Here is an 18,703-nt window from a genome sequence, read left to right as displayed (position 1 = left end):
GGAAAGAAGCTCATTTCTGTTTTGCAGCAAAATATCCCCCAAACAATGTGAATGGGACAGCCACCTCAAAGGCACAAGCAGTGCTGTGACGCCTCACAGAAGCTTGGTCCACAAGTCTCCATTTCCCCGAGCCTGCACTATCTGGATCCATCAGGGCTGCGCTCTCTGTTTGATTGGCTGCCTGGGATGTACTCCGACATGCTCTGCCCACCCACGGCCATTCACCTCTTGCCGTGGCCAGGGGGTTGGAGTTCACATTTTGCAACGTCCACGTTCCAGGGCTGAGTCTGTCCATTCTGAAGCTGAGGGGCACAACCGACCTTGGGGCCATGAAGTTCCAGGAGTTCTTCTTCCTTCTCTTTCTTGCCAATCTGCCCACAGCCAGAGGGAGCCCGACTGGGAGCCAAGCCCAGGATATCCAAGTGCAGGAGAATTTCGACCCCGAACGGGTAACAACTGTCTAGTGCTTACATTAACTCTCAGGGGCAGATTAGAAAAGTGAAGTGTGTTTTGTCTCTAAAAATGTCAATATTTTCAATCATCGTCTCAGGTCCTCTTCCAACAAGAGCTGGGCCAGAGCTGGAAGGATCTCGCTCTGATCCACATCAATTAGAGGGATACAGAGCTGGGGTGCTAGTGTGGGTGCTCCTGTGATGAATGTGTATTGGGATAGGTGCTGCATCTCACTGCAGACACCCTGATAGGAAGGGCTTAAGTGTGTGCAGAGGGGGAAGTGAATGAGTGAGTCTGTGTGATATAACAGATATGGAAAATGCACCTTTCCCATGTAGGGTGCCCATGTGCATGGCTGGGGGGGCTGTAGGATTTGTATCAGACAGGGAACAATTTGTTATGTGGAAAAGAATCAGCATACACTGCAGTGGGAGCAACCAGTCAAGGGAATCTGAGGGGAAACTATCTTGTGGGCAGAGCTGCCAAACTCTGGAGCCAAGTGGTTCCCCGTCAGATTTCTTTTAAGTGACATTTAATAGACAACACTTTTCAAAGGCCACCCTGAGAAGGACTCAGACTGCTTACCAGGCTGAGACGGGGCGTGGATTTCAGGGTGTCTACACTGTACCAGTGCAGCGTGGGTGGGGAAGAGAGCTCTCCGTTGGCACAGCAGAACCACCTCCGCGAGCGGCAGAAGCCGTGTTGGCAGGAAAAGCTCCCTCCAACATAGCGCTGTGCACATGAATGCTTATGTCATGTAACTTATGTCATTGGGGGGGTGGAATATTCACACCCTTGAGCGACATAAGTTTTGCCGACACAGGCTGTAGTGTAGACATAACCTATGTATCTATCTAGGCCAGTGGTCCTCAAACTTTTTACCTCATGCCCCCCCCTTACCCCTGCCTGTGCCCCTCCCCCTAGAACCAGGGCCGGGAGTGGGGCTGCAGCTCCGGGAGCAGGGAGGACATGGATGGGGTAAGGAGGCCAAGGCTGGGGCCTCGGCTGGGGGTGGGGCCAGGAGTGGGGCACGGGGCCTCAGCCAGGGGTGGGGCCAGGAGTCCTGAGCACGGTGCTGGCAGCTAGGGCCCCGGGCACAGGGCCAGGAGTGGAGGCCCGGGCGTGGGGCAAGCAGCCAAGGCTGGGGCCAGGAGCGGAGCTGGGTGGCACTCCCTCCCCTCCTCCCATGGGGCTGGCCCAGGCCCCAGCTGCGCCCCCCCAAACGTTCTTCTGCCCTCCCCCCGGGGGCATGCCCCACAGTCTGGGGACCTCTGATCAAGGCTTTGTACTGTGCATTAACTACTTTGTCTCTTCTGCTTTCTTCAGCCTTGGCACAAGCTGTTGGTCAGAGACATGGCTATAGGGCTGGCCCAGTGGTGTAATGTGCAGCTATGGGAGAAGAAGGGTTTGGAGCTTGAGCCCAGCAGGGAAGGAACAGCTAGCGTTCCGCAGCAGCTTTCCCTGCTGCCCCACAAGCAGAGTCAGGAGGCAGTGGGTCTGACACTAAGTTGGGAGGGCAAGTAGAAGTGCAGAAAACCCTGAAAATTCCACAAATCCTCAGCAGAGATGGAATGTCCCTGGCCTGCGAGTCTGGGGCAGTCACAGGCTGTGCTTTCCTTTCTCCTAGGTATATGGGAAATGGTATGACATTGCCACTGGCACAACATGCAAATGGATGAAGCAATACAAGGATAAATTCAACATGGGCACGCTGGTGCTGGGACCAGGGCTGACCAGTAATCAGATCAGCACCACTAGCACCAGACTCAGGTAGGCGTTACCCGAAACACAGGAACACAACCTGGACGTACTGTGCACCCAGGAGACTCAGAGCTGCAGCTCCCTCCAGTGGGCCTGATTTTCAGAGCTGCTGCCCCCTGCAGGTCCCACTGGCTTCAGTTGGACGGTCCTGAAAATCAGACCCATTGCAATTATAATAATCTAATATGGAGATATCCTATCTCCTAGAACTGGAAGGGACCTTGAAAAGTTATTGAGTCCAGTCCCCTGCCTTCACTAGCAGGACCAAGTACTGATTTTGCCCCAGATCCCTAAGTGGCCCCTTAAAGGATTGAACTCATAATTCTGGGTTTAGCAGGCCAATGCTCAAACCACTGAGCTATCCCACCCCCCAATTCAGTATTGCAGGGGGTCTGCTTACATACCGCCTGCTGCAATGCTGGACACAGCACTCCCCCATCTGTGCCTGAGATTAACCAGCTACAAAATGGGGGTATCGCTAGACAGCCTGTTCATGAAACCCTTTGAGATCTGGGGGTGAAATGAGAGGAGAGTCTGGGCACAGCGGGAAGGAGCTAAAGGAGAAATTAATTCTGAATCCCAGGCATCTCTTGGTTGGAATTGCAACCTGGAAGGAGGGAATGAATTTCAATGGAAATACAGACCTTCAGAACCTACCCATGTGATTAAGGGACCACCTGAACAGACACACAAGTTGATTGCAGACCCGTTATCTACTCCAGCTGAGGAGCAAGTCTAGCTTTGACTAATGCTGATGTTACTGGAGGTGCCTGGGACCTTTTGACTTGGCAGCATCAAAAGATGTTTACACGGGCTCCTCCCTGCTTCCAGCACCAAAGCCTAAAAACCCTTAAAATGACAGTACAAAATAAAAGGAGGCAAAACTGCTCAGTACTGTCCCACTATACTAGTCATGCAGGGTCAAATCCTGTTCCTTCCTCCTCATCTGTGGAGGCCCAGGTCCACCAGATTCTTTGGGGCCGAAAGTGGGGGGGAGTTGGAGGTCTCTTGTGATGGGTGCTGGGGTGAGGGCAGGGCCAATGGATCCACAGCCCTAGGGGCCTACAGAGCATCACTTGGCAGTGACTAAAGAACTCTGGTGGCCCGTGATTGGAGTGGGACTGGGAATAGCTGCAGTTATTAGAGGTTTTCTCTCTCCTTCCCAGGCAAGGTGTCTGCACGCAGGTTTCTGGAGAGTACCAAAAAACCGACATACCTGGAAAATACACCTACTATAACCCCAGTAAGTGTGGGAAGGACAACTTTGCTTTTCTCCTAGAGCTGCATGTACTTAGAACCATTGGATGCAGAACTTGATGTAAAAAGAGAAGGGACGACAGCCCAGCGAGGAGTAAGGCGGGGATGAAACAAAGGGAAGCAAAATGCAACCAGCTACCTGGGATGGAAATCTAGTAGAGACTGTGAAACAGTCTCCCAATGGGCGTGGTAGAAGCTCCGTGGCTTAGGACATTTAAATCCAAGCTTTGGGATAAAGGTCTGAAGAAAGTAGTGCAGGGGCCAATCCTGTTCCAGATCTCTTCCTCCTCTAACTTTGAAGATCCCCCAACAGCAGTCGTAAATAAAAGTCCTGTCAGTTTCTCTTTTGAATCAGTTTAAGTTGTTTGTTTATCGCCCAGTGTTTTTAACTCTCTTAGATGCAGTGAAGTTACCTGGGTATAAAATGAGAGTAATGCAGCAGTGAATCATGGCCAGTGAAATCAGGTCACGTGCAGCGCATACACTGTGGGGTAGCCTTGGGGCCCTGCACGGATGGTACATCTCCCTGCAGTGAGGCCACGTTAGCTCAAACTGGCGCTACTTCAAAGCCACCACGGTTTAGGCAGGTTCAGCAAATAGCACAGGCTAGGACCCTGGCCCAGCTGCCACATTTCATCCAGCCCATTTTCAAAGGGCAGATTATCCCTTTTTCACATCCATTTAGAGAAGTGCCCACTGGCGGCTGTGTGTGTATTTCCTTTTCTGTAGGCTGGGACGTGACCATCGACTCCTATGTGGTGCACACCAACTATGAGGAATACTCCATCATTCTAATGCAGAAGAAAAGTAGCTTTGGACTGACCATTACAGCCAAACTCTATGGTACGTGTCTGTGACCAGGGCATCTGGCTGTGGCATTAGCAAAGTGCTCAGGCCCCTGCATCCATCACGGGGTGACAGTGAGACTGTTGCCCTGGTGCTGTATGATCTGACCTGTGTGGGGCTCAACACCTGTTCCAAACTGGAGAGTCTGGACCAGCCCAACTTTGGTCACAAGAGGCCTGAGTCCCCACACAATTATCCCCCCAATTGGGGGTCATTTGGTCTGGCTTTGGCAGGGTCTGCTCAGGAGAGGCCCAGGGCTGGGGTGTCAAGGGTTGTGTCTCATCAGGATTGAGGTGCAATACAAATATTGGTCCTTACAAGTACTTGGCTGCTGCTGGGGACAGGCTGATGGAGCAAAGATCTGACCTGGTACCTAAATGGTGTGTTCCACAAACTGAGCTGGGGAGGGGAAGCTTGCTCAGAGTGGGCCTGCCTTGAGCTGCAGGAGCTTTGTGGGAGGGATGTGGAGGTGGGATTTCAGACCCTCTCCCAACCCAGACACCACTCACACACCTGCTGAAGTTTGGGTTCTCTCCAGGTAGGAGCCCGGAGCTGCGAGAAGGCCTTATTGTGGATTTCAGGCAGTTTGCTCAGGAGATGGGGATTCCTGAGGACTCCATCTTCATCATGATTAACAAAGGTAACCCAGCTATGATCAGAGTGTCACTGCAGGGCCCCCCTCCTCCCCTTGGCCTCAGGCACCTCCATGGTCTGTATGTTCTGTGACTCGCCCACTCTTTCCAGACCACACTGTCCGCTCCAGCCCGACAGCAGGGAGGGAGAATGCAGCATGTCTGTGTGACGGGTTCCCCCTGGGATGCCACCTGGAACTGGCGTACCACTGAGTCTGCCTGACCCACAAGCCTGGGCTCCCTTTACACTGTATTTCTGTGACAGGCCCTCAAGCCCCCTCCAACACACATAGAGGTAGGGACACACCCAGCTGCAGCTACACACACATGCTGAGATCTAGGGATTCTCTGCATGGGAAGGCTCAGCTAAGGCACCTCACAGTTCCTAAGGTATGCACCCCCCCCCCTTTGGAGTGTAAACCCAAAATTATATCATCTTACGCTGCACAGGGAACTGTACAGCACAAGCTTATGAAATTCGCCCCCTCCCTCGATGTGGAGGAAGATATGCAGCAGCTTACTGGCCCCGGTTATGAGTCCCATACACTGGTTTTAGACAAAACAAAAACAAGTTTATTAACTACAAAAGATAGATTTTAAGTGATTATAAGGGATAGCAATAAGATCAAAGCAGATTACCTAGCAAATAAACTAAAACACAATCTAAGCCTAATATACTAAAGACACTGGATCTGAGTAGCAAATTCTCACCCTAAGTTTTGTTTTAGGCAGTTTGTAGAGATTCTTGAGGGCAAGCTGCACTTGTTTGAGCTTAAATTTCCAGGTATTCCTTTCACAGGCTAGAAACCCCTCTAGCCTGGGTTCAGCCCTTCTCCCCTAGTCCAGTCTTCGTTTCTCAGGTGTTTCCAGCAATCTTCTTGGGCGGGGAGTCAGTGGAGAACCACAATTGTGTCACTCCCCTGCCTTAAATAGCTTTTGTATATGGCGGGAACCTTTTGTCTCCTCTCTTAGTTCCCACACCTGGTCAGTGGACAAACAGTACCAGGTGATTTGGTCACATGCCCCTGTAGGGACACAGCAGCCATGACTTGTAGGCTGTTTGTAGCATCCTCAGGAAGGCACCCAGGAAGGCTCCCTGGTGGGAGATTAGCATCTTCTAAGACCTTCTGTTTTCCCTAATGGCCCTTCCCAGCCAGCCATCTAGACTGATTGCATTCTGTCTAGTGGGCATTCCCCAGATGTAAACACATTTGTAATAGATGCATAGACAATATTCCTAACTTCAGATACCGAAATGATACATGCATACAAATAGGATAATCATATTCAGTAAATCATAACCTTTCCAATGATATCTCACATGCCTTATCTTGCACAAAATACATCATAATTATGCCAAAATCATATCATAATAATATTACTATGAAGAATAAGGGGTGTAGTGCCACAGGTAGGTTGGAAGAGCAGAGAAGAGAGGTCAGCCAGGGGCTTGAAGGGATGGACAAGAGGCAGGAAAGTGGGAGAAAGGAAGAGAGATCTGTGGTGAGTAAGAAGTAGCAGAGAGGAGCTGTGTGGAGACAAGGTGACTGGGCCGTCTCTGAATGGATCAGGCTCCCAGGCCCCACGCACCTTCAGCTACAGTCCAGAACAGAGCTGCATGATGGGCTCAAAGGTGGCCGGATGCTATGATGATGGGCACGGGTTAGTTAGACAGCTGCAGGCCTCCAGGAGGCTTAGGCATAGTGCACCCCCAAGCAGCATCATTTCCCACTCTTGTGTAGAATGGGAACCCTTGTCACCATTCCCAGCCCCGACGTGTCACCAGCACCCTTGCTTGGCTGCTGGATCATTGCCCCACACATGCTGCCCAGCTCCTGAATGCCAGGAGTCCCCCAGGAGGGAGGGGGAGTTCCTCCCACTACTCCCACTTGCACTCCCTACCAGTGAGGTTGCATGCGTTTCCACTGACGAGTTAGACAGAATCCCCTCCATGAGCTCATGTGCTAGTTGGCCAGAGAGGTCCCTGGTGAATGACAGTCCACCCACACCCCACCCTGCTGAGCCCCCATGGTGGAGAAGGAAAGAGCAAGAACCAGGGGCTGTACCAGGGCGGCTCGCCACCACGGAGTGCACAGTGCGGGGAGGGGGAGTGCCTGGGGAGAGCAGCAAGAGGCTGCAGTGGGGGAAGCTGTTGCAGAGTGTGATGAAAGGCTTCTGCAGAGAGAACCAGGCAGCTGCCCTAGGCAGGGAGCCTGGGAGGAGGAAGAGAAACCTGGTGTTGGGATTTGGATTTTGAGTTTTATTTGTAGTTTATTTCATATGAATTAGCCCAGTCCCCAAGGAGGAGTCCTTCTGGCCAAGGGAAAGCCTGGGGGACGTTTTATTTGAACACTCCAAGAGGGGAAACTGAGGCTGACTATCTGTAGTGTGATCCTAGGCCCCAAGGGGGTGCATGGGCTGTGGCATTGGAAGGGCTGAACCAGGACACACAGTCACTCTGCATTTGAATCACTTGATGGGGAGCTCCCTATGGACACAGGAGGTAACTGCCCTGTCCTGCTTGGCACTGGGGAGGCCCAGCTGGAGTGCTGTGTGCGGTTCTGGGTGCCGCACTTTAGGAAAGATGTGGACACATTGGAGGGAGGCCAGAGGAGAGGAACAAAAATGATTAAAGGTCTAGAAAACCTGACCTGTGAGGAAAGGTTCAGAAAACTGGGCCTGCTTAGTCTTGAGAAATGAACACTGAGAGGGGATCTGACAACAGGCTTCAGACATGTTAAGGGCTGTTATAAAGATCACAGTGTCCACGAAGGCAGGACAAGAAGGAATGGGGGTAATCTGCAGCAAAGGAGATTTAGGCTGGATGTTAGGACAGTGAAGCACTAGAATAGGTTAGTGAGGGAGGTTGCGGAATCCCTGTTGTGACGGGTTGGATCACAGAAACCCCCTTGGGAACTGCCAACTCATGTGCCAAGACTACTTCTGCCCCTGCTTTCCCTGCCAGCCTGGGACTCCAGCACCCTGTCTTGTTGAACCAGACACGCCCGTCTGCTCCAACACAGACCCAGGGTCTGAACCACGTGCCCCAAAGCTGCAGACTTAACTGAAAGCAGCCCACAGAAGTGTTCCTGTCTTTAACACTCAGATGCCCAACTCCCAACGGGGTCTAACCCCAAATAAATCCATTTTACCCTCCATAAAGCTTATAGAGGGTAAACTCATAAATTGTTCGCCCTCTATAACACTGATAGAGAGATATGCACAGCTGTTTGCCCCCCCCCAGGTATTAATACATACTCTGAGTTAATTAACAAGTAAAAAGTGATTTTATTAAATACAGAAAGTACGATTTAAGTGGTTCCAAGTAGTAGCAGACAGAACAAAGTGAATTACCAAGCAAAATAAAATAGAACATGCAAGTCTATATCTAAGAAACTGAATAGAGATAAAAACTTCACCCAGTAAGCTTCCTTTTACAGACTAGTCTCCTTCTAGTCTGGGTCCAGCAATCACTCACACCCCCTGTAGGGACTGTCCTTCGTTCCAGTTTCTTTCAGGTCTCCTTGGGGGTGGGGAGGCTCTCTCTTTAGCCAGCTGAAGACCACATGGAGGGGTCTCCCACGGGCTTAAATAGACTATCTCTTGTGGGTGGAGACCCCACTCCTCTCTCCTATGCAAAGTCCAGCTCTAAGATGGAGTTTTGGAGTCACATGGGCAAGTCACATGTCCATGCATGACTCCGTTTTTACCAGCCAAGCCACATTCCTGGGAAGGCTCTGATGTAGATTGGCATCTTCAAGTTCATTGTTGGCTTAAGTGGTTTTTGATTGGGCACTTAATTTGCACTTTTCTCAAGAAGCTGACCAAATGCTCTACTAGGCTAGTGAAAATCAAGCCAGTACACAGTCAATATTCATAACTTCGAATACAAAAATGATACATGCATACAAATAGGATGAATACATTCAGTAGATCATAACCTTTACATAGATATGTTACATGGCATATGTAGCCTAAAACATATTCCAGTTATGTCACATATACAATCATAAGCATATTCCATAAAGCCTTATGGGGGACACGGTCACACCTGTCTTTGGAGGGATTAAGAACAGGTTGGACAGACCCCTTCAGAGATGGGCTAGGGTTACTTGGTCCTGCCTGGCTGGATGAGATGGCCTCTCTAGGTCCCTTCCAGTCCCTCACTTCTCTGGTTCTATAAGCTGAACTGCCCCCACCTGCTCTCGCCAGGCACTGTACAGCTGTGATCACGCAGGTGGGCTTGCAATTTCAGGGTGATGCGATCCAAAGAGAAGTGTAAGAGTTGGGTGACTGATGGGAGAGGAGCATGAGGAAATGACAGCCATTCTATGCAGGAAGCTCTCCTGACGGGGGCAGGCAGGGCAGGACTCAGCCTTTCTGTTCATGTGCACTATGGGGACACAGATACGCAGCATGGTCCATGAGAGCCTTGCCAGCCTATTCTCTAGCAATGCCTGGTACTACAGCCTGGGGCGGCCTTCACGTCTGTCACATAGGTCTTGGGGTGGTGGGAGAGAATCCAAGGGCCCAACCAGCTGCACCTGCCCATTCCTCCTGCCCTCACTCCGCCCGCTCTTGCCCGTGCCAGTTCCATGTAGTTCAGATCAGCCCCCACTAAGTGGCCATGCAGATAGCATGGAAGGGTGGTGGGATTCCTAAGCTTCACTCTGCATGCAGACCTGGGGGGGAGCGTGGGGCCTCCTGGAAGTCAGTAGTGTTTATCCCTGTAGACAGAGTGCACATATGTCCGGCGATGATAGAGGTAAACTGGACAGAGTTGGGCAGGCCCGTTAGGAGCTGCCTCTCTCCACCAACAGCTTCCATCTCCTATCTCCCATCCTACTAACGCTCTCCTGTCCTGTCCCTTGGTGCAGGTGAATGTGTTCCTAGCGAGACCCAACCTGAACCCAAGGTGAGTCGATGGGGCTGGATGGAACCTCACAAGCTGAATTTCCTGGGTCTCCAGAGAGTTGTGCTGGAGCGTTAGGCGTCCCTCCAGAAAGTGCAGTCTGGAACTCCACGTTCATTGTGGGATCCAGGCCGCTGGATTAAGGGGGCGCATGCTGCTCAGGCTGGCAGCTCTTCAGAAGGGCCCAGCCTGGCTTTCTCAGCCACCTTGGGAGATGGCCCTTCACCAGCGCTGATGTCTCTTGATGTGCTTGTGTCTGTGATGACAGTAGACTTGTAAGGAGCCTAGGGTTCAGTAGAACGAAATGGGCGCAAGGCAGCAGCGGCTCCAGGCACCAGAGCAGCAAGCGCGTGCCTGGGGCGGCAAGCCGTGGGGGGCGCCCTGCCGGTCCCTGTGAGGGCGGCAGTCAGGCAGCCTTCGGCGGCATGCCTGCGGGAGGTCCGCCGGTCCCGCGGCTTCGGCGGCAATTCAGCGGCGGGTACGCCGAATCCGCGGGACCGGTGGACCTCCCACAGGCATGCCGCCGAAGGCAGCCTGCCTGCCGTGCTTGGGGTGGCAAAAAAGCTAGAGCCGCCCCGGCGCAAGGGGTTAGCTTCTAAGCCAAGGAAAGACCCCATGAAGACGCCACTTTGTTACATTTGATTTTACTTTAATGTTCCATGTTTGGTGCAAGTAGCCAGTTCTGGAGCCGGGAGTCCCCCCTGTCCACCTGTGTGCCCCACCTGGACTCAGAGGGACCCCCTTCGAAGAGGGAGAAGGCATGTCAGTATCTGTGGCCTGTTTATACCTTAGGGCCAAGCCCTCCGCTGGGTAAATTGGTGCCAATTGGTGCCAACAGCCCTTTAATTAGTCTCAGATGTAGTGGAGGTTATTTGTGAGACACTTGCTCACTAGGAAGTGGTCTGAGACCACCAAACTCATGGCATACAGGGGCTATCAAATGGCCAATAACTTTTAAGTGACGAAGAGGCGAAAGGCCTCATGTCCCATTACCTGTCCCAGAAGTCCAGCTCCTGCCAAAAAGCAGGATGACCTAACATACTTTTTCACACAACACATACTTAGTCTGTGGAACTCACTGCTACAAGATATCACAGAGGCCAAGAGGAGAGCCAAACTTCACTGACTGGCACTGTGACTCCAGGTCATGCCACTTGGCTTGCGGGTCCTCAAATGGGGCACCCAGTGCAAGCTGCAGCTTTTGTTCTGCCCTCCCCCGCCCCCCGGACAGCCCTGGCAGTCCGTTCCTAGGGGTGCACATACTTCTTTGCCTGATGGACGACAGCTGCTTGCTTCGTTACTGACTGCGCTGTTCGGGTTTGCTGAAGGAAGAAGCTCAGTGGGTATCTCTGTGCAGCACAGTAGCTGTGCTAGCACTGCTCAAGCTGAAATAGCAGCACGGCCACTATGACATGGATGGACTAGCCGCTTGAGTACAGTCCGATGCGCTACCCGGGTATGTACTTGAGCAGCCAGCTGGAGCCCACCTGCCACAAGCAGAGATAGCGCTATACATCTACCCGAGCTGGGACTCCACCCCCCAGCTGGGACTCCCTCCCCCGCTATACATCTACCCGAGCTGGGACTCCACCCCCCAGCTGGGCCTCCCTCCCCCCGCTGGTACATCTACCCGAGCTGGGACTCCACCCCCCAGCTGGGACTCCCTCCCCCCGCTGGTACATCTACCCGAGCTGGGACTCCACCCCCCAGCTGGGCCTCCCTCCCCCCGCTGGTACATCTACCCGAGCTGGGACTCCACCCCCCAGCTGGGCCTCCCTCCCCCCGCTGGTACATCTACCCGAGCTGGGACTCCACCCCCCAGCTGGGCCTCCCTCCCCCCGCTGGTACATCTACCCGAGCTGGGACTCCACCCCCCAGCTGGGACTCCCTCCCCCCGCTGGTACATCTACCCGAGCTGGGACTCCACCCCCTAGCTGCCCCCCCATACATCTACCCGAGCTGGGACTGACACCCCTGCCATTCCCAGGGGTGAAGAGGGAGCGGAATGCTGCAGAATGCTGCAGAAGCTCTGTTAGAAATCCCAGTGATTTCCCAGGCCCATCCTTCACGTGGGAGAATATGTTTTGCCCAGGGACCCGCTCCTCTTGGGCCTGCTCCTGCTCCCAGGGGGGTTGTGTGTCCCCCACCTTATAGGCCTGTGGAATCTCTGCATTCGTTGCCATCTTAGGAGAGATGCTGGGATTTATGGCTCACGGTTTTTCCACTGCATTGTCGATGGAAACTTGTTCACCTAACGAGCTGCTCTTTCTTCTGTGTGCAGAGGGATCGGAGAGCTGTCCTGCCCGAGCAAGAGGGCTCAGGTGCAGGTCCCCTGCCCCCACTCAGCAGCAAAAAGGAAGGTCTGTACTAAGGTGGGGTCTCACCATGCTCTGGGGATGGCTGGAGTACTCCCACTGGGACTCTCCTCCTCCATCTGCCTGGAAAAGGGATGGCTGTGCACAGACCTCAGCGGGAGCAGAAACACAGAATAAATTCATGTTGATAACCTCAATTTTTACCTGCCATAGCTTTTCTAGGCAGCCAGGTGCTATCACTTTAAGCCTCCTGCCTCGGGACCTTCCAGGGCTACTGGCAACTGCAGTGTGGCCATCAGAGAGCTGGGACTCTCTGCCTTTTCCAGTGGGACACAGCTCCCTATGCTACAAACCTGCCACTAGTCCAGGACTGACCATTGATCCCCCTGCCCCACAGAGCTGGGTGATCTCCAGGGGAAATCCCATAGATGGGGGAAAGCAGCACATGGAAATGGGAGATGTTTGAATCTCCTCAGAGGTTTGGGGGTTAGGCTATGTCCCTGGAGAGATGGCTCAGTGGGCAGGGGACACGGCCATGTAGCCCCTGGATGTCACCACCACACACCACGTGGTTCTGTGGGTGTAAAACGCAATTCATTAGGCTCAACCTCTTGATGTGCTCAGATTTCTGCCGGCTGAATAAAGATGTGGGCCCCTGCATGGGGATGAACGTTCGGTTCTTCTACAACTCCTCTTCTATGGCCTGCGAGACCTTCCACTATGGTGGCTGTCTTGGGAACGGGAACAACTTCCCTTCGGAAAAGGAGTGTCTTCAGACCTGCAGAACTGAGGGTAAGGAGGGCAGCCCTTCAAAGTCCGAGCAACCGTCTGTGCAGTCCCTGGCCAGTGCAGGAGGGGAAGGCTCAGATTTCGCTGTCCCTCTGATCTGTGCACCCCCAGCCTTCTGCTCCTCCTGTGTGGTCGAGGCTTCCTGCTTCAAAGCTCTTTCCTTGTGCAAGTGACCCAGGCTCAGTGCCGTGGGGAAGCGACATGCTCACATGCTGCCAGTGTGGAGGGAGCCCAGCGCAGTGGGGACAGCTCTGAGAAATCAGCCAGGGGCCAAAATGAGACCAAACAGTGTCCATGCCCAAGGCCTGACTGCAGGAGGTGACTTGAAAATGGAGAGGTAGCTAGAACTGAGCGAGTCACTGATTTTTGTGATTCAGGGGCCAAAGCAAAACCCATTAGTTTTGGATAGGGTGACCAGACAGCAAGTGTGAAAAATTGGGACAGAGGGTGGGGGGTAATAGGGGCCTATATAAGAAAAAGCCCCAAATATCGGGACTGTCCCTATAAAATCTCCGCCCCCACCTGCCCAAGGCTCTGGGAGGGAGTTTGGGTGAGGGAGGAGGTCTGGGGTGCAGGCCCTAGGCTGGGGCAGCGGATTGGGGTGCAGGGTGCAGGCTTTGGGAGGGAGTTTTGGGATGGGAGGGGTGCAGAGGGATGGGGTGCAGGGGTAAGGGCTGTGGGGTGTGGCTGCAGATGAGAGGTTTGGAGTATGGGAGGGGCTCAGGGTGAGAGTAGGCGTGTCGGGGTGAGGGCTCTGGCTGGGACTGGGGATAAGGTGTTTGGGGTGCTGGAGGGGCTCAGGGCTCGGGCAGAGGGTTGAGGGTGCGGTGGAGGGATGAAATCTCTGGCTGGGGGTGTGGGCTCTGGGGTGGGGCAGAGCTGGGGATGAGTTTGGGGTGCAGACAGGCTGCTCTGGGACGGGGCCAGAGAGGAGGACTCCCCCCAGCTCTTTCCCTGCTGGCAGCAGCAAGCTCTGGGGGAGGAGGAGCCCCCCTTTCCCGCCCCCCCCCAGCAGCACACTCACCCCCACCACTGTCACTGCATGTGCTCCTAGGGCCCCTCTCAGGTCCAAGAATCTCCCTTGCCTCCCCCGTGGTGGGTGCCGGGGGGCGCTGCGTGCGCCTCCTCCCCTGCTGTTGCCCCTGACTGTAGCCTCACTGGGGGTGAGGGATGGGGATGCCTCCTTGCCCAGTATGGGGCAGGAGCGGTGACTGCGGGCAGGGGGGTCCCCTGTGCTGCTGGAGGGTCCCATTGGAAAAGGGAAGGGTCTGAGGGGGAAGGGCAAGCTCAGAGTCAGTCTGCCCTGGCAGTGGAGATGGGGGGCACTAGGACCCTGCGGCAGCAGTTGCTGCTGGGACGCAGCACATGGAAGAGATTGGGACACTGCTCCGGGCGTGAAAGGCGAGCGGGGGGCGGGGGCAGCAAGTCGGGGCCAGGGGACATTCGGGGAAGGCGTGGGGGGGTGGGGGCTGCAGGTGGGGCCAGGGCGGGGACACCCAGCCCCAAGTATTGCTGGAGCTGGACCCTGGCTCTGAATATTGCTGGTGCCCGAGCACCCCGTGGATATGGAACTCGCCGCCTATGGGGGGGGGGGGGAGAGGGGGCATTCTGCTGGTTTACCTAGGCCGGTGCAGTTAAAGCACTACCACTTGGGTGCAGACAAGCCTGCCCCTGACAGTCCCACTCCTCTCCTCCACCCACCAGATATGCCAGCGTGGCAGATTCTGCTGCCTGCCCACTGCATGCATCCTTTTCCTTCCACTGGCTCCCAGTCCATAACTGGGGGGGCTCCAGGCCTTGGGCCTGGGAAGAATGGTACTCCACTTTCTCCCCTCTTGTCTCTTTCTCCCAGCGGCCTGCAGGTTACCCATAGTTCCAGGGCCCTGTCAGCAACCAGTGATGCTCTGGGCCTTTGATGCAACCCAGGGCAAGTGCACTACCTTCAACTATGGAGGCTGCCAGGGCAACGGGAACAAGTTCTACACGGAGAAGGAGTGCAAGGAATACTGCGGGGTCCCGGCAGACGGTACGGCTCGCCCGGTACTATCACAGAGCTAACCCTGCTTCAGCAGCCATTGGCTCCGGCCCTCTCGGCCCACCAGCATTTGCAGCTCGGGGAAGTTGGTTCTTCCACGAAAGACGTAACATGACACCGTCTCTCTACCCCCTCAGCCCTGCTGCCAGATCCTCTTGCCCCAGGCACTGGCTTCCTCTGGGCCCTGGGGGTGCTCCCCAGTCCATCCCAGACCTCCCCCCCCCACCCTCTTCCCCCAAGCTCCCTGCCCTGCCTCTCACAGCCCCACTCCACCCCTTCTCCCAAGCCCCCATCCCCCTCTACCTCTTCCTGCCCAGCTCCGCCCTCTTCCCCCAGCGCCTCCCGCACACCACAGAACAGCTGATCGCAGGGGGCGGGAGGAGCTGGAAGGGAAGAGGGAGCTTGGCTGCCGGTTAGGGTTTCCAGGCGTCCGGTTTTCGACTGGAACGGCCCAGTTGAAAAGGGACACTGGTGGCTCCGGGCTGCTAAAAGTCTCGTTGGCTGCTCGCAGCGGGGCAGGCAGGGTGCTGTGGCCAATGGGAGCTGCAGGGGCAGCACCTGGGAGCAGAAGCAGCGCGCAGAGCCATGTGGCCGCGCCTCCGCCTAGGGACCGCAGGGACATACCGGCTGCTTCCGGGGCTGGAGCCTGCACCCCGAACCTCCTCCTGCACCCCAACCCCCTGCCCCAGCCCTGAGCCCCCTCCTGCACCCAAACTTGAGTCCGGAGCCCCCTCCCCACCTCCTCCTGCACTCCAAACTCCTCTGTCTCAGCCCCGAGCCCCCACCCACAGCCAGAGCCCTCACCCCCTCCCACACCCCAACACCCTCCTGCACCCCAACCCCCTCATCCTTGGCCCCACACCAGAGCCTGCATCCCCAGCCGGAGCTCTCACCCCTTCCTGCACCCCAACCCCCTGCCCCAGCCCAGTGAAAATGAGCGAGCGAGGGTGGGGGAGAGCGAGTGACAGAGGGAGGGATGGAGTGAGTGGGGCGGGGCCTTGAATAAGGGGTGGGGCAGAGGGCGCCTGCCCCTCTTGCTTTGCCTGCCCCCTGCTGGTGGGTGAGCAGAGTTAACCATTTGAAACCATAACAAGTGCTTGGCACTAATGTTGCGTTAGTGACCGGGCAGTGAGTGATCATGCCCTGTGAGGAAAGCGGGAGCCATGCCTAGTGGTTAGTGCAGGAGTTGGTCTCCAGGAATTGGCTGCCAGAGCCAGCTGGCAGGGGTCAGAGCCAAGGGTCAGAGCCGAAGTCTGAAGTCAGAATGGGGTTCCCTGGAGTGAGACAAGGCAGGAGAGGGCTGGCAATGAACAAGAGCTAGCACAGTCGGGAGCGAGTGCTTTGAGCAGCCACTAAACTGATGCTGCTGGGCTTAAGAGTTGGCTACAGGCCAGCTGTGCTCGTTAGGTTGCCCAGAGACTGGCTCTGTGGCAGGCCCTGCTTTCTGCCATGCAGCACTTTTCACCAGTCCTTTACATCTGTGGAGAATGGGTTGCTCCTTTTTAAGAGGCAGGGAAACTGAGGCACACCACAAAGACAGGCTAGTGCCAACATTTTCAAAGTTGGTGCCTACAGTTAAATATCTAAATCCATTTGTAAGGCTCTAAATCCAGAGCTCCTAAGGCAGCAGCCTGGATTGCAGAGGCCCTGAGTCCCTGCAGCTCCAAGTAAAGGCAACACGCCGCAAAATCAGGCTGGTTCTATTCACACTGTTCCTGGTTTATGGCTCTAGGTGCTCACTGCAAAGTGTTTTCCTAAGTGACTTTCTCGAGATCCCTGAGTCAGTGGTAGAAGCAGGAACAGAACGTAGGTATCCTTTTTGGCCAGTTTCCTACTCTAGCCAGGCGCTACTCCCCTCTGGGGTGGTCCTGAATGCGTCAACAGCTCTGCTACACAATGCACTTAGCTCTGAGCTGCTATTGGCAAATAGGTTTCCATTAACCACTTGGCTTCTGCCTCCTGTCACAGGTACATCCCAGATCTGCCAGGTACCCAGTCCAGTGCCAGTATCTCAAGGGAACATTGGCGCTCCCTGAGCTCTGATGGGAAGAAGGACTAATTCTGGGGTTATATCCTGTGCTAGCTGTGTGGGTCAAGGATTAATGAAGCCATGTCTGCGATGGAGGGGAGGGTCCTGCAGCTCACCTATTCCCCACTGAGTGCACCTTGGGCTGGATGAGGGCTCCAGCCACTGGAAAGCAGCTGTGCTATTGCTCAGGAGTTTCACATACTTAGGCCTTGGCTACACTCGGGACTTCCCAGCGCTGCCACAGCAGCGCTGTGAAGCGCGAGTGTAGTCGCGCTGTATGTACTCCACCTCTCCGAGGGGAATAGCTTGCAGCGCTGCGAGCGAGCGTGCAGCGCTGCAGGCTCTGATTACACTGGCGCTTTACAGCGCTGTACTGACTGCGCTCGGGGGGGGTGTTTTCACACCCCTGAGCACAGCAAGTTGCAGCGCTGTACAGCGCCAGTGTAGCCAAGGCCTTAGCGACTGTCAACCCGCTGTTGCTATTGCCTTTCTGCAATGGAGGCCCTGTCATGCAGGCCTTGCTCTCCTTGAGCTCAGAGCGTTTGGTCTAAGTAGGGAATGTAGAATCTGCCCATGTGTACCTATGGTGATGGGCCCATTAGAAATCCCATAGATGAGAAAACAATGAAGACATTCAAAAGTACCTGAGAAGCATTTGGAGGGGACAGTGACTGCTGCAGGGTACAGACTCTGGGGCCAATGGTGAGGCTGATCTCAGTAAGCAGCATAGAATATTAGGGTTGGAAGGGACCTCAGGAGGTCATCTAGTCCAACCCCCTGCTCAAAACAGGACCAATCCCCAGACAGATTTTTGCCCCAGATCCCTAAATGGCCCCCTTAAGGATTGAGCTCATAACCCTGGGTTTAGCAGACCAATGCTCAAACCACTGAGCTAGTCCTCCCCCCGAAGGAGCTGGGACTGTGCTTCCTGGCATGGGCTGGCAGACAGGTGCTAGGTCTGCTTGAGCTAGCACACTAAAAATAGCAGGGTGGCCAGCCTGGGGTCCGGGCGGGTTTGTAGCCAGGTGGCTGGCAACACTGCTATTTAGCACACTGGCTCCAGCAGAGCTCATGTGTGTCTACCCATGCTGGGAAGCACCCTCCCAGGGGGTGCAGACCTGTGACTCCAGGACCGGTGACCCCACTGAAAGAAATTGTTTCCTAATTCTATGTCTGTATTGATCAAACAGTTCTGGTGTTTGTGGGACTGCAGTCGGCGCGATCTCCATGGTTACCTGTCCAGCTGTCATCTCAGCACTCACACCATGCGCATCGCCATGGCCTCTGGGTGCCTCCTGCTGCACTGGGAGTGTGTACGGAGCTCTCTGCTCAGCCTGTGGTGACACATTTTCTCTCTTTTCTTATAGGAGAGGAGGAGTTTCTGGGTTTGTCCAACTGAAGGGGACCCGGGGATGGGCAGTGACAGCTGGAATCGCTAAACAGCCCCAGCAGGAGGCCCCTGCTAGGAGAGCATTTGTAATAATGTTTGTGCTGATTGTGTGCAGATCAGGTTTAATGAACAGTAAATGTCTCTAAAATAAACAATGATAAATGAGCAGTGTGTGTGCACAGGTCCCTTGGGCTCGCTTCTTGGTCTTCCCCTTATCTCATCACCAGGATGTGTAAGCATCTGCCACCATCAGCTGTCCGAGGCAGCACTAAGAGCCACCAGCT

General features: G+C 54.7%; 1 protein-coding gene across 1 annotated transcript; it reads left to right on the top strand.

Annotated features, from left to right (window-relative positions):
• The first annotated feature begins 329 nt into the window (after window positions 1–329).
• Window positions 330–18,428, top strand: AMBP (alpha-1-microglobulin/bikunin precursor). The gene is made up of 10 exons (XM_065418935.1): window positions 330–449; window positions 2,081–2,223; window positions 3,381–3,457; window positions 4,201–4,314; window positions 4,856–4,957; window positions 9,827–9,864; window positions 12,143–12,221; window positions 12,801–12,968; window positions 14,818–14,991; window positions 18,397–18,428. The coding sequence occupies exons 1-10, from the start codon at window positions 330–332 to the stop codon at window positions 18,426–18,428; spliced, it is 1,047 nt and encodes a 348-aa protein (XP_065275007.1).
• The last annotated feature ends 275 nt before the right edge of the window (window positions 18,429–18,703 follow it).

This window comes from Emys orbicularis, chromosome 18, assembly GCF_028017835.1.
Source record: "Emys orbicularis isolate rEmyOrb1 chromosome 18, rEmyOrb1.hap1, whole genome shotgun sequence".
In the NCBI taxonomy this organism is placed as follows: Eukaryota; Metazoa; Chordata; order Testudines; family Emydidae; genus Emys; species Emys orbicularis.
Note: the sequence above shows the minus strand (reverse complement) of the source record. Positions and strands in the feature narration are given on the sequence as shown.